General features: G+C 42.1%; 1 protein-coding gene across 1 annotated transcript in view; it reads left to right on the top strand.

Annotated features, from left to right (window-relative positions):
- Nucleotides 1–14,466: 14,466 nt before the first annotated feature.
- The window catches only part of TMEM243 (transmembrane protein 243), a 21,237-nt gene continuing 21,149 nt past the window's right edge, over nucleotides 14,467–14,554 (top strand). The window contains exon 1 of the mRNA XM_006099087.3: nucleotides 14,467–14,535. Within this exon, the coding sequence (XP_006099149.1) occupies nucleotides 14,467–14,535 (69 nt within the window). The remainder of the gene's footprint in view (nucleotides 14,536–14,554) is intronic.

Below are 14,554 nucleotides of genomic sequence, written 5' to 3'. Positions count from 1 at the left end.
GCGTCTCAGGAAGCTGCAGAGATGTAAAGGATTGACAATGTAAAGGTAAAAATCCATGAGATAAGGAGAAAGCTAAAAGGGTAATAATGAATCACTAATAAATAAATCAAAGGTTTCTATAAGCAGAAGTTATGGGAAAGAAGAAACTGAAAAAAAACAAAAGATATAAGACGCTAAAAGAGATACATAGGGCAGGGAAATCTGTCAATGGAAAGAACAGAGAGCAGCAACATATGCAGAAATGCAGTCCCATTGGAGGTGGAACCCCGAGGGAAGCTCTCAGACCCCTGCTGCCAGCGCCCTGGCCACAGGTGGATTTCCTTCTTAGGAGTTTCACAGATCCCATCTTCCTCAGTGTAGCATGCCCTTACAGAAAACCCTTTGCCTTTTGCTGACCTAGTAGCAGTTGAGTCTCTTGTTTATTTCTACAAAGGGGGGAGAGAGAGAGAGAGACAGAGATAGAGATAGAGAGAGAGAGAGAGAGAGAGAGAGAGAGAAAGGAAGGAAGGAAGGAAGGAAGGAAGGAAGGAAGGAAGGGGGGGAGGGAAAGGAAGGTGTTCCCAGTATATTAAGTTAAAAAAAAAAGGCTACTATTTAATAGCATTTCTTTACAATCCAATTTTAAAACGTGTAATATAATGTAAAATCTGGAAGCATATTCATTGTTACAGAACAGAAAGGGTTCACCCACCTGGCACTAGCAGAGCCAAACTCTAGACACTGAGAATTACAGTGGAGAAATATTGATTATTTTATTATGAATGGCAACCACCCAGGAGAAGGGGAAGCTGATGCTCGAAAGCCCAAGCTCCTGGCTGGAATATAGGTTACAGATTCTACAGGACAAAAATCACAAGACACCATGGATTAGGTTTTAGGGTTGTGCTGGGAGCTGATTGGTTGGAAGGGCAAGAAATCATTTCTTGAGTTCTTGAGGGCAGTTCTGAGGTTTGTACTGGTGTCCCTTTATCAGGTTCATGGGAAAGTAGCTGGGAGATCGTTCCACCTTAGGACTCAGGAGCTGAAATATAACTTAGGTCAAGATGTTATCTTTAGCCTGATGGAGGTCCAGACCTTGTGATCATTAGTCAGGTCTGGGCCTCTAGGGTTGCTGATTATGGGAGAAAGGCTAGGTCTTTCTCCCTCTCTCTCTCTGGGGGAGAGAGAAAGGAGAGGTAGGAAGGGAGGAAGGAAGAGAGGGAGAGAGAGAGAAAGAGAGAGAGAGAGAGAGAAGAATTCTAGAGAGCTAGGATTTAAAACTAAATTTAATCAAAGTCATAAAGACCCTTGGTTTCAACATCAAGATATTAACAGCAGTTATAGCTGAACGATGATTTCATGAGCATATTTTTATTTGGCATCAGTATTCCCCCCCCCCCAAAAAAAAACCCACAAGAATATAGTTTGTTTAATGTTTTAAGTGCAATTCTTATTACAAAGAAATAATTTTTAAAACCAAGATATTTTTAAAGAGACTGTGCAAGGTTGTAGAATGTCCCGGAAGGAGCATATGGTTTGGGTTGGGCCCCAGAGGCCTTGCAAGGTACGGGTGTCCTAGGAGCTTCTTCACAGGGCCTCTGAGTAAAGTGCAGAGGCTAGTGCCTGCAGGGAATGCTGAGAACAAGGTGCAGGCTAACTGCTGAGGCAGAGGGTACCCAGAGATTATACAGGACACAAAAAATTGAATGTATCTGGTGGAGATTGTTTTATTTTTCTAGACTTGTAAAAATGATGCACTATTTGATAGATACATTAGATGTAATATGTCTATGGGCCATCTGTATGTCCTCTTTGAAGAAGTGTCTATTCAGGTCCTTTGCCCGGTTTTAAATTCAATTGTTTTATTATTATTACTAGAGGTCCAGTGCACAAAATTCGTGCACTGGGGCAGGGGTTCCCTCAGCCTGGCCTGCGCCCTCTTGCAGTCCAGGACCCCTCAGGGGATGTAGCAGTGTGCCAAGTGGCAAGCAGCCAGGGAGGAACCCAAACCAGGGCCGGGCAAGAGGCTCCCGCCACCGCAGCTGCATTCACCAGCCATGAGCCCAGCTGCTGGCTGAGCAGTGCTCCCCCTGTGGGAACACACTAATCACCAGGGGGCAGCCCCTGCATTGAGCATCTGCCCCCTGGTGGTCAGTGTGCATCATAGTGACCGGTTGTCCTGGTCATTCCACCGTAACTGTTGCTTAGGCTATTATATATATATAGATTTTGGTGTTGAGTTGTAGCAATCCTTTACAAATTTTGGATATTAACCCCTTATCAGATGTATCATTGTCAAATATGTTCTCCCATTCAGTGGATTGTCTTTTCATTTTGGTGTGGTTTCCTTTGCTGTGTAAAAACTCTTTAGTTTAGCCCCATTTCTTTGATTTTCTTTGTTGCCCTTGTCCAAGGAGATATATCAGAAAAAAATGTTGCTATGAGAAATGTCCGAGATTTTATTGCCTATATTTTCTTCTATGATTTTATGGTCTTTAATACATTTTGAGTTTATTCTTGTGTGGTATAAGAAGATGGTCTAGTTTCATTTTTTTCTGCATGTATCTGTTCAATTTTCCCAACCGATTTATTGAATAAAATATATTTAGTCCATTGTATGTTTGTGCCTCCTTTGTCAAATATTAATTGACTTTAAAGGCGTGGGTTTATTTCTGGGCTCTCTATTCTACCATTGATCTATATGTCTGTTTTTACTATAATTAGTATAGCTTTGTAGCATAGTTTGATATCAGGTAGCATGATTCTTCCAAATTTGATCTTCTTTCTCAAGATCACTGTTGCTATTTAGGGTCTTTTGTGGGTTCATATTGATTTTTGAAACATTTGTCCTGATTCTGTGAAATATACTATTGGTATATTGATAGGAATTGCATTGAATCTATAGATTGATTTTGGTAGTATGGACATGTTAATGATGTTAATTTTTCCTATCCATGAACATGGTATATGCTTCCACTTATTTGTACCTTCCTCCACTTCTTTCTTCAATGTCTTATAATTTTATTTATTTTGTTAATCCTCACCTGAGGCTATTTTTCCATTGATTTTTAGGGAGAGTGGGAGAAAGACAGAAACATCATTGTGAGAGAAACACATCGATTAGTTGCCTCCTGCAAGAGCCCCTACCAGGGCCTGAGTCGGGGAGGAGCCTGCAACCAAGGTATGTGCCTTTGACTGGAATTGAACCTGGGACCCTTCAGTCCTCAGGCCAATGTTCTGTCCACTGAGCCAAACCAGCTAAGGGCAGTGTCTTATAATTTTTTAAGTATGGGTCTTTTACATCCTTGGTTAAATTTATTCCCAGGCATTTTATTCTTTTTGAAGCAATTCTGAATGGGATTTTTAATTTTATTTTTTTTAGTTTCCCTTTCTGATAGTTCATTATTGGTGTATAAAAATGCAATGCATTTCCGGATATTTATTTTGTATCCTGCTACTTTACTGAATTCATTTATCAGTTCTAGTAGTTTTTTGGTGAAATCTTTAGGGTTCTCTATCTACAATATCATCTCATCTGCAAATAATGACAGTTTTACTTCTTTCTTTCCAATTTGGATGCCTTTTATTTCTTCTTCTTGTCTGATCACTGTGGCTAGGATTTCCAGTACTATGTTGAATAAGAGTGATGAAAGCAGACATCCCTGTTCCCTATCTTAAGGGGAACACTTAGAGTTTTTGCACATTGAGTATGGTGTTTGCTGTAGGTTTGTCATATATGGTCTTTATTATGTTGAGGTATGTTCCCTCTATTCCCACTTTGCTAAGAATTTTTATCATAAATGAATGCTGGATTTTATCAAATGCTTGTTCTGCATTTATTGATATGAGCATATGGTTTTTATCCTTCAATTTGTTTATATGGTGTATCTGGTTAATTGTTTTGCAGATATTATACCAACTTTGCATCCCCAGAATAAAACCCACTTGATCATGGTGTATAATTTTTTACTGAATTCAGTATTGCTGAATTCAGTAGTTGGTTCTGTTCCTATAGAGAACTCTAATAAAACTTGCCAATAGGTTCTAAGGTCAGTTATAAAACAAGACCTTCAAAAATATGAATGAAGATAGCAGCTTTACTTTGATGTAGTGTCTCAGGATGACAGTGTAGGATGACACTAAGTTCCCGTGTGTCTATTAAAATTCAGGCTGATCTCAAACTGGAACGGTGATAGGTTTCGTTCTCTACTCTTACTCCATGGTTCTCTTAGGACTCTTTTTACTTTGGGGCAAGTGGTTCTTCTAGAGCACTTACCGCAGGAGAAAGCTTTGTCAATATTAATAAATCCTCGTAACATCTCCAGTGAAGGAGGAAGTGGTTCCCAGCAGAAGTTCCCAGTATTTGTTTTGTAGGACTGTTGTAACAAATTACCACAAACTGGGTGGCTTAAAACAACCGAAGTTTATTCTGTCATAATTGTGGAGGTCAGAAGTCCAAAATCAAGGTGTCAGCAGGGTTGTGCCGCTCTGGAGACTGTGAGGGAGAATCTGTTCTGCATCTCTCTCCTAGCTCCTGGTAGCTGTCAGCAATTCTTGGTGTTCCTGGCTGTTTAATCACTGACTGTGTCTTCACGTGGCCCTCGGCCTGTGTATGTCTATTTGGCCTTCTCCGAAGAGTGTACTTGCCATTGGATTTAGGGTCCGCCCTAACCTAGGATGATCTCATCTTGAGAGTCTTACTTTCATTACACCTGCAAAGAACCTTTCTCCAAATAAGGCCACAGTCATGAGTTTGGGGGAGAAACATCTTTTGAAAGTCCACCATTGAACCCACCACAAGAGGCAACAGAAGACACCATCGACAGATAGTCAGAGGTTCTGCTCATCTCTCTCTTTTAGTGGGTGGGGTGAAAAAACCCCATGCTGGGTGTTATCCATGAGATTTCTTCCTTTGTGTATTCTGAGAGTTAAAACCTTTTCCTTGACTAGAGGCTCAGTAGCAGATGTCTGCTCTCACTGGAGGGATTGTCAAGGAGCCCAGCCAAGGGGGAAGTGGTGCTAATATTGTACTGGGGAGAATATAAAGGACTCCCTAAGGAGGGAGAATATGTGTGCTGTTGGATGGACAGATTGCAAGATAAATTATCTTAGTTGTTATTTATTTATTTTTTTCTTCCCCATCTTCATGCCTTTCCTAAAACAAAAACAAACAAACAAGCAAAAAACTTCCCCCAAACCCATTCTGTCATGTTCTATTTGTTTATTTAAAAAGTCAGAAGAATGATAAATGTTAACTTTTTTTTATCCTTGGTGGGACTTTTGTTTTGGAGGTTTTATTTTTTCTGTATTTTTACAATGAAAAAGGTAATTTGATGAATTGTCATAATCAACAAGAGACATCATAGATGTGTTGTTAAGGAATACTATTTATTCTTCAGATGTTTATTTTTCACGATGAGCCTGGATTTCTAAGCAGTAAGATAATTGTATTCCTGTCTAGTCTGCCTTAAAAAAATTAAAGTGACATCATTCTAAGAAGTGTGATTACCCCATTGTTCCACCTATTTAGAGAACAACTTTAGTATGGAAAGAGCGACCATAGCAAGGCTAGCAGGTTTGGGCTTGAGTGTGGATGGTGCTGTGCTTACAGAACTAAAAATGTCTTATCACAGAGAAAATGCCTTTGTGAAAAAGATCTTACTGACCCCACCCCTCAAGGCCAAAAATATGCAATATTTCTATATCAAAAACTAATATAACGACACTGCTCTGTGGACCACATTTGCATTTATATTTTTCTTTCTCCCCTTTAAGTTTAGGCCTCCCTCTCTTATGGCCAAACAGTTACATTATTTTAGTGCCAGATATGTTTAAAAAGCTGTCTATCTATTCCATAATTCTCACACTCCACAATTAGAAAATGGAAACTCTTGCCCTAGCTGGTTTGGCTCAGTGAATAGAGCGTCAGCCTGTGGACTAAAGGTTCCCAGATTCGATTCCAGTCAAGGACACATGCCCGGGTTGTGGGCTCGACCTCCAGTAGGGGGCGTGCAGGAGGCAGCTAATCAATGATTCTCATGATTGATGTTTCTATCTCTCTCTTCCTCTCCCTTCCTCTCTGAAATCAATTCAAATATATTTTTTAAAAATGGAAACTCTTAATGTTAATTAAATAACTGAACATGACACAATCAGTATCAAAGCCAGGGCCTAGCACATACTCTGCCTAATGCATCATGCCTGAATTTTAAGCAATTTACCAAAATTGTTCTCAGGAATATTCTAGATCTTGAATTAAATGACAAGAAATAACTGATGTCATTTTCATCATTTTCCCCTAAACTTTCTTGAGAAATGTATTATGGTTCAAATCGTAAAAAAAATATCTACCTTGTCCTCGAATCTTTATTTTCAAATTTCTAATTCATTAAATTTATTATTTAAAAACAACACACACAATTTAAATCCCAGAATTTATTGTAGGAACTTCAGTAAACTGTTTACCTGCTCAAAAATCTACAGGGTGTTGCCCCAAAAATGTATACACACAACAGCTGCTAGCTCAATTTTGAAAATGAAGTGTATTTTAATAAACAATGTCTTTATAATTATTCAAAGTGTGTATGCATTTTTTGGGACACTCTATATTTACTCCTATTTGAGAGGATTAACTTAAATTGGCATATTTATTTAATTTCTTTGTGCAAATTTTGAACTTTCAAGTTGAGAACAGTGTTTTATCTGTGTGCAGATAAACAGTTATTAACACACCTAAAAAAAATCCTGTTTATCAGTTGTGGCTCATTTTAAAGAATAATATGTCAGGCCCTAGCTCAGTGATGGCGAACCTATGACACGCGTGTCAGAGGTAACACTCGAACTCATTTTTTTGGTTGATTTTTCTTTGTTAAATGGCATTTAAATATATAAAATAAATATCATAAATATAAGTCTTTGTTTTACTATGGTTGCAAATATAAAAAAATTTCTATATGTGACACGGCACGTTTTTCAAAATGCTGACACGCCGAGCTCAAAAGGTTCGCCATCACTGCCCTAGCTGGTTTGGCTCAGTGAATAGAGCTTCAGTCTATGGAGTGAAGGGTCCCAGGTTCGATTCCAGTCAAGGGCATATGCCTAGGTTGCAGGCTTGATCTCCAGTAGGGGGCATGCAGGAGGCAGCCGATCAATGATTCTTTCATCATTGATGTTCCTCTCTCTCTCTCTCTCTCTCTCTCTCTCTCTCTCTCTCCCTTCCTCCTTTCCTTCATCTCTGAAATCAATAAAAATATATTTAAGAAAAAGGATATGTCAGAATTAAAGGTCAATTTCACCCAGCATATCTTATTTAATTCTCACAACAACCCTGAGCAGGAATTCGTTTTCCTTATATTTTAGCCCATATACAACTGAGCCCCAGAGATGTCTCAGGGTCTCAGTTCTATATGACACATCAGCCTTATTTAAAAATAGGGAACTCCAACTAAAGTGTGTCATTTAGTTATTACTATAACAATGCTCGTTTCTTAGGTTTGATAAATGTCCTGTAGTTGTGTAAGGTGTTAACATTGGGAAGGATATATACTGTACTATATGAAACTATACTATCTCTACAACTTTTCTGTAAATCTAAAAGTATTACAGAGGGTGGATATGGGGAGGAGGGGGTCCATGGGGGAATGAGGAGAGGCATCTGTAATACTTTCAACAATAAAGATATATTTTAAAAAGGTATTTCAAAATAGAAAGACTTAAAAAGGGGTCCTCTATTCTCAGAGTTTACAAGCATTTTAGAACTGGCAGGGTAGAATATAACCTTTCCTTCTGCAGCTGCGGATACCGATGCCCAAGCTGACACTTGTAAGCTCAGACCAGACCAGAGCTCCCCAGTTACTGAGCTGGTTCTTTCGCAACACTGGCCCTGATTTGCAGGAAGTGTGTAGAAATCTCAGCCTTCTATTTAAAAAAAAAAAAGTTTATCAGGAAGTCCACAGATCACATCTAACCTTGGGAGCACATTCAGGCTGATATGCACAATCTGTTGCAATGCCTAAATTCATTGTCTCTGTGAACCAACTTTTCTATCACATGATTATTTAAACATGTGCACCTGGTAAGGTCACCAGCCATTATTCCCACCTGGCCCATTTTGTAGGAAGACATGTTCTCCCTTCTTCTTGTTCTTCTGTTGCTTTTCTTTGACACTGCAGCCTTTCTTCACCTTGACTCCCCCTACCCCCGCTGAGTGAGGCGGTGAGGGTCACACTGGGAGCAGAATTGTGAAGATATGTGCTCCCCCACCCCCTGTCCTTTGAGAGACTCAGGCATAAATTACCTGGTGTGCTTGCCTCTCATCCTTGAGCACTGGGGCCAGGGAGAAGCACATTTCTTCAGGAATGTGCTCTGTGACCCTTCCTAATACAGCTGCTTGATATAATTCTATACACCAGTGAAGGCTGCATGTGGGTAATTCCTTCCTTCCTACAGTGTAAGCCACCTCACTGATGGGGACTGGATTTTGATCTCTCCTAGTTCCCATTTCCCGGGCTGACTTTGAATGCTCTCTTCTCACCCAGTCCTGACCTCTAGTTTCAGTTTCTGAAAACTGCTGCCCTTGGCTACTGAAGGATCATATGATCCACTGTTGCTACTGAACATATATTAAGGAAAAGAAAGAAAAAGAAAGAGGCACTTATTGTTGCATTATTATTGCCAGTTTTCCTACCTTCTCCCAAAGGCATGGAACTTCAAAACCACTTAGGGGAAGAGAGAAAAATTAATTTTAACAACCCTATTTTTATATTTTACACATTCCCTTCCAGTCTTGGTTCACATGCATAGACATCTTACACAATTACACTATAGAGACTCTGCTTTATATTTAGTTTTTTCCCTTTAATGTTAAATCATATTTTTTCCATTTTGCTACAGTCTTCATTATGTTCATTTTAGTAGATTCATAATATGTGTAATTTATGGTGTTAACTGTGTGTCAGGTGTTTAACATATTATTTTATTATTTCACTAGAGGTCCAGTGCATGAAATTCATACACCGGTAGGGTCCCTAGTGGCTGCTGGCCGGGTGCTCCCTCCCTTCCCCTGGCTGCCCTGCCCCCTGGTCGAACTCCCGGATGAACTCCTGGCCAAGGGGACAACTTGCATATTACACTTTTATTATATACTAGAGGCCTGTTGCACGAAGAGATTCGTGCAATAGGCCTTCCTTTCCCCTGGCTGCTGGCACCGGTTTGCCTCCGGCACCCGGGGCCCAGGCCTTCACTCTGGCCGAGTTCTGGCCAGAGCCGGCCCCGGAAACGTGAGGCCTCGCTGCTCCACCGGCCCCAGACACGTCAGGCTTCACTCCACCGCTTGGAGCCTATGTATGCAAATTAACCGCCAACAAAGATGGCGGTTAATTTGCATATCGCACTGATTAGCCAATGGGAGGCATAGCGAAGGTATGGTCAATTACCATGTTTGTCTATTATTAGATAGGAAGATTCCCACTAAACCCTATAGGTCAGGTATTATTCTGCTCATTTCACAAGTCAAAAGAGGGGTTCAAGGGAGGTGAAGTAATTTGCTCAAAATCATGCATCCCAGTGAAGGGGTAAGCCAGGATTCAAATCAAGTTCTGTCAATTCCAAAGTCTGTGCTATTGACTTGTCAGAGAATGGGCTGAGGACCCACAAACCCCAGGCCTAGATGTGTATCTCAGTACTCTCCCGGGAACCAGTGGCTCTCTGCGTGGCTGCATACCAGGATCATCTGAGGAGCTTTAAAAAAATATTGCTACCTCCTGGCCAGTGTGGCTCAGTGGTTGAGTGTCGACCTAAGAATCAGGAGGTCATAGTTTGATTTCGGGTCAGGGCACATGTCCAGGTTGCAAGCTCGATCCTTAGTAGAGGGCGAGCAGGAAGCAGCCTATCAATGATTCTCTCTTATCATTGATGTTTCTCTCTCTCCCTATCCCTTTCTCTCTAAAATCAATAAAAGTATATTTAAAAAACAAACAAACAAAATAAAAACATTTATAAAACAATATTGCTGCCTGAGTCTCATCTCAGAGAATCTGATATTATTGGTCTGGGGTGTGGCCCCAGGCATCATGGTATTTAAAAACCTCCCCAAGTATTTTAATGTCCAGTGAGAGTTGAGAGAACTGCTCTCTGACAGCTTTACTATAGAGACAACTAAAGAGGAGCAACACAGTTAAATCCTACCCAAAATGACCGAGAACCATTTAACCGCAAGGATTTTTAAAACACGCCATACCTGACTACTTAGGAGCACTGACCTTTCCCTCCTTAGACTGTCAAATTAAAAAATGACAACAGCTAACACAACAATAGCCATTTGGTGTGAACGAATCAAAATTATACCTTTTTTTTTTTTTGGTCAGATTGGCAAAAGAAATAACATATTTTTTGGTGTGTCACAGGATATTAGTAATTAGTTTATGTGTGCCGTGAGATGAAAAAAGTTGAAAATCGCTGGCATAGAGGTATAAGTGGAAACCATGGAGGTAGGCGAGCTGGCCCTAGCAAAGCCTGTAGTGAGAAGGAAAAAGGGCTGAGAACAGAGGCATGGGAGAGAATGTTGAAGAGTTGGGCAGGAGGGAGAGCAGCAAAGCTATAGCGATGGCTTTCCCCAGGATCTTAAAATACTAAGTGCTGCTGAGAGGCCAGTAGGAGAAAGTTTGAAAAAGTGTCCAGTGGATTCAGCAGTCAGTCCTTCACTGGGACCCTCACGGGAGAACATGGTGGAGCAGTGCAGTGTGGGTAATCCAGATTTCAGTGACTGAAGTGGGTATGGGAGGTAAGATACAATCTATATGGACCTTTTTATATACATTTTGGTTTGCAGTTAGATATATAGTAAGTCTCCCTCGGTATCTGCAGGGTATCAGTTCCAGGACCTCTGTGGACACCCAAATCTGAGGATGTTCAAGTCCCTTATATAAAATGGCACAGTATCTGCATATAACCTATGTATACCCTCTCTTGTTATATACATTTTGGCTTTAAAAACGTATTCATGTCTTTTCAGCTGTAAGCATAGGAATACCCAAATAACAGTGACTGACACAATAGAGACCCTCCCATTCAAAGTGTGAGCGCTCTGGGGATACTTTTGGCTGCTCTTCATGGTCCTAAGATGATAAAAGCATCTCCAAATATCCTGTCCTCATATGGACAGCCTCCAGAGGGATAGCTCTCCTCATGTGCCTCTCTTCTTGTCATCAGGAAGCAAACCTCCCTGAAAGCTCCAACAGACACATGCCCTAATGACTCCCTGGCTTTAAAACTCACACCCCCACCCTCAGCTACAAGGACGTTTCAGCAAGTGAACATCTGGAATTCTCTCTCCTTTATATTGGGAGGTAGATTCTGCTTTCAAGGAAGCAGGGGAAGAGAAAGATGGCTATATAGACAACCAAGAGTTCCACAGAGGGTATGGAGAAAGAGAATGTGGTAGCAAGAGGGAGACATGAGCTTACTGCAAGTTTTTAACTTTAAAAAAAAAGCAACACACAGTTGAAACTGAGCATGCTTAAATGCTTTTTATAGGAAAAATATAATCATAATAGTGTGACCCCTGTAATTGTGAGATGCAATGGGATGTAAAGCATGAGAGATGGACAGGCATCGCTCCCATTCTAATTGGAGGGAAGGAGAAATGAATGAGGGTGGATGGAGGTGAATGTATAGGTTTGTTGGGAGGTGAGGGAATTCCCATTTGATGGCTTCCATTTCTTCCCCGTGAAGTTGGTAACTGAATCACCTGGTGAGGGCAAGGGAGTATTGCCCAGGCAACACAGGATTTCCAGCTGGTTTTAAGGCACAGCTGAGGTTGGCTGCCTTGAATTTAAAATCACTCTATTCAGGAGTGTGAATGATTTTTCCCGCTCCAGCTGCGCTAGACACCTGTTCACAAGTGTTGAGAAGGCAGACAGATTAATATCTCAGGGGACTTTCTGCACAAGTGTGATAAAATAAATGAAACAAGGGAAGAGGATATTATCAAAAAAGCACTTGCAGTGCTAGAACACAGGATCTAAGTTGGGAGAAAGTGAAAACAAGGGAGTAGATCCACAGGGAGAAAGTTAAGACAACAAAGGGTCAGAGACAATGAAGTTGCTGAAGGATCGATAAGAGTGAGAGGAAGGATTGGGGGACAAGGCACACCAAATGGTCTCTCTGGACATATTTCCAACATGGTGCAGTTCTGAATGATGACCAAGTTCAGAACGTTGCATTGAAATGAATGGCGAAAGCACAATTAAAAAAATAATACCAGGAGCTATGGTATTGGGGAGGGTCATCTATATGGCCTGTGGCCCAATATATAAAACTAGAGATATATGAAAGAAGTGCTTGTCAAACTTCAAAGTGCATACAAATCCCCTGGGAGCCTTATTAAAATACAGATCATGATTCAGTAGAACTGGGGTAGTACTGAAGCTCTGCATTTCTAACAAGTTACCAGGCAATTCGATTTGGTCATCTGGGAACCACACTTCTAGTGGCAAGACACTGGATAACCTGTCATTGACTATCACACATACTCTGTGTTTTATTTAAATGCCCTCTATCCCGCTCTGCTCAAACGGCTGGACCTTAGAAGAGATATGTTCTATCTGGTCCCAGCTTTAGCTGGTTGGGTGTGGAGAACCTGATACAAGTAGAAACCAATCCATAATCTGGACTCATCGGACCAAAGTTTCTCATGTGAATCTGAATTAAAAAATGGAGATGGAAACTCTAAAGCAGTGGTGGGAAGTGGAATTTCAAGATCCATTTTCCCCATTTAGTACCCCAAATCAAGCTAAAGCCTTATTTAAGTTGAAGTTTTGGGGAGTAGTAATCATGATGAAATTGGTTCTTAGGGGCGGGCGGGGGGCGGAAATGGAGCAAAGGCACAACATTGATATGAGACAAGAGACTAAGCAGCTCTAGAAGGAGAGGGTGGTTATCCCTGACACAGCCTCTCCTCAAATATACCCTACACAGCATCTGGTCTCTCTGGCCAGCCTTCTGGAGTCTCTTCTTTACCTTGGCTAAATCACACTCTTTTCTTGGGGGGTGTCTTGATTTAGAAGGCTCCTCCAGGAAGCTTCCCGTGCCACCTGAGGCTGTGGGTGCCCTACATACACTTATAGCATCCCATAGTGTCCAGATCATAGCATCCATCACTATTTATGACAACCATTTGGATACGTATGTGAGATTATATATATATTCTGGTTTCATTTATTGTTATCAATCTTCCCTTTTTACATAAAAAGGAGCTCAAAAGAAGTTAGATAACTTGCCCAAGATCACATAGCTTGTGGAATTGAAGTTTGATGGTTGCCTGCCTTAAAAGTGTTTGTCCTCTAAAGTATTTGTGAATGAATGTTGCTGAATATGAGTAAAAGAAAGTTATTTGTTGGGCCAATCAACTTTCTAACAGAACTGGGTAAACAATTGTGGGTAAAAACTCCTGTGATAACAAAAAGTCCTGAACAAAGAGATCATTTATAAAATACATAACTGGCAGATCAGTGACAATACCTGATTCTATTCAGTGTTGCAAATTCCAAAGCCACAGCCAGGTGTCCATCTTGTCCTCATCCCTTGTCCTGAACGGTTAAGGGACCACCTGGAATCTTGGCTTGGACTCTTGTTGCCAACATGGGCCCTCCGTGCACACAAATGTTGTTAGAGCTCCCTTCAGTCTAGGAATTGTCGTGTCCAGGGACACTAGCCTGCCTGTGTTTGTGTCGTATCCTTATAAAATGACCCCAGATGCAGAGTGATGCTGTGTTGCTTGCCTAGAAGTGTATCCACCTGCAGTTCTCTGCACTCTAAGCAGTGAAGAGGTTGACAGACACTCGTTCTGGGTGGCTGCAAACATGCTTAGTCAGCACCTGCACTGGCAGGATGAGCAGGCAAGTCCAAGAGGTACCTCGCACTCATTACCCCCCGGCTGTTTCTGTAAACCACACAGGATCCCTATCACGGGCAACACAAGACATCCAGACCCTCAACCAAATTTATCGAGGACCCCATCCCGTCCTCTTGTGCAAACACTGGGGTGGTTATGTTTTGAAGATGCTTTTAGCCAAACGCAAAGCTATCTTCAGAAGTGTTCTTTGCTCCCGTGGCTCGCGCAGACGCGAATTACAGAGACGCTGAGAAACGTGCCGCCGGGGAGCCGCCGTCCCGCCGGAAATCAACCGGCACCTCCAGCACCAACGCTCCGCAGCCCACGCGTCGCTTCGGCGCGCGCGATTGGCCGCCTCGGCCGTGACGTGGCCTGGGCGGGCCGAGTCGGTTTGCGACAGCGGCGCGGGGTCCCGGCCCGAAGGGTCCGAGGGGAGCCCGCAGCGCGATCCCGGCCCGTGCTCCCGCTCTCGGCCGCTCGCGCCCCAGTCTCGGAACGGAGTCCGAGCGGGTGTTGGACGCGGAACCCGTGGTCCCCGAGCGCGGACGGGACTCTTCATTTTGCGTGTGGCCGGCCGGGTGCGCCAAGATCTTGCCATGCGTGCGCGGTTTCCAGAAAGGTGGCCGATCTTGTGCGGTGCCGAAGCGGGATTCTCCGCCCGGAGCGCGAGGGAGCCGCGGCAGG

Source organism: Myotis lucifugus, unplaced genomic scaffold (genome assembly GCF_000147115.1).
Source record: "Myotis lucifugus unplaced genomic scaffold, Myoluc2.0 scaffold_257, whole genome shotgun sequence".
NCBI classification, from domain to species: domain Eukaryota; kingdom Metazoa; phylum Chordata; class Mammalia; order Chiroptera; family Vespertilionidae; genus Myotis; species Myotis lucifugus.
This window is presented reverse-complemented; position numbering and strand designations above follow the sequence as displayed.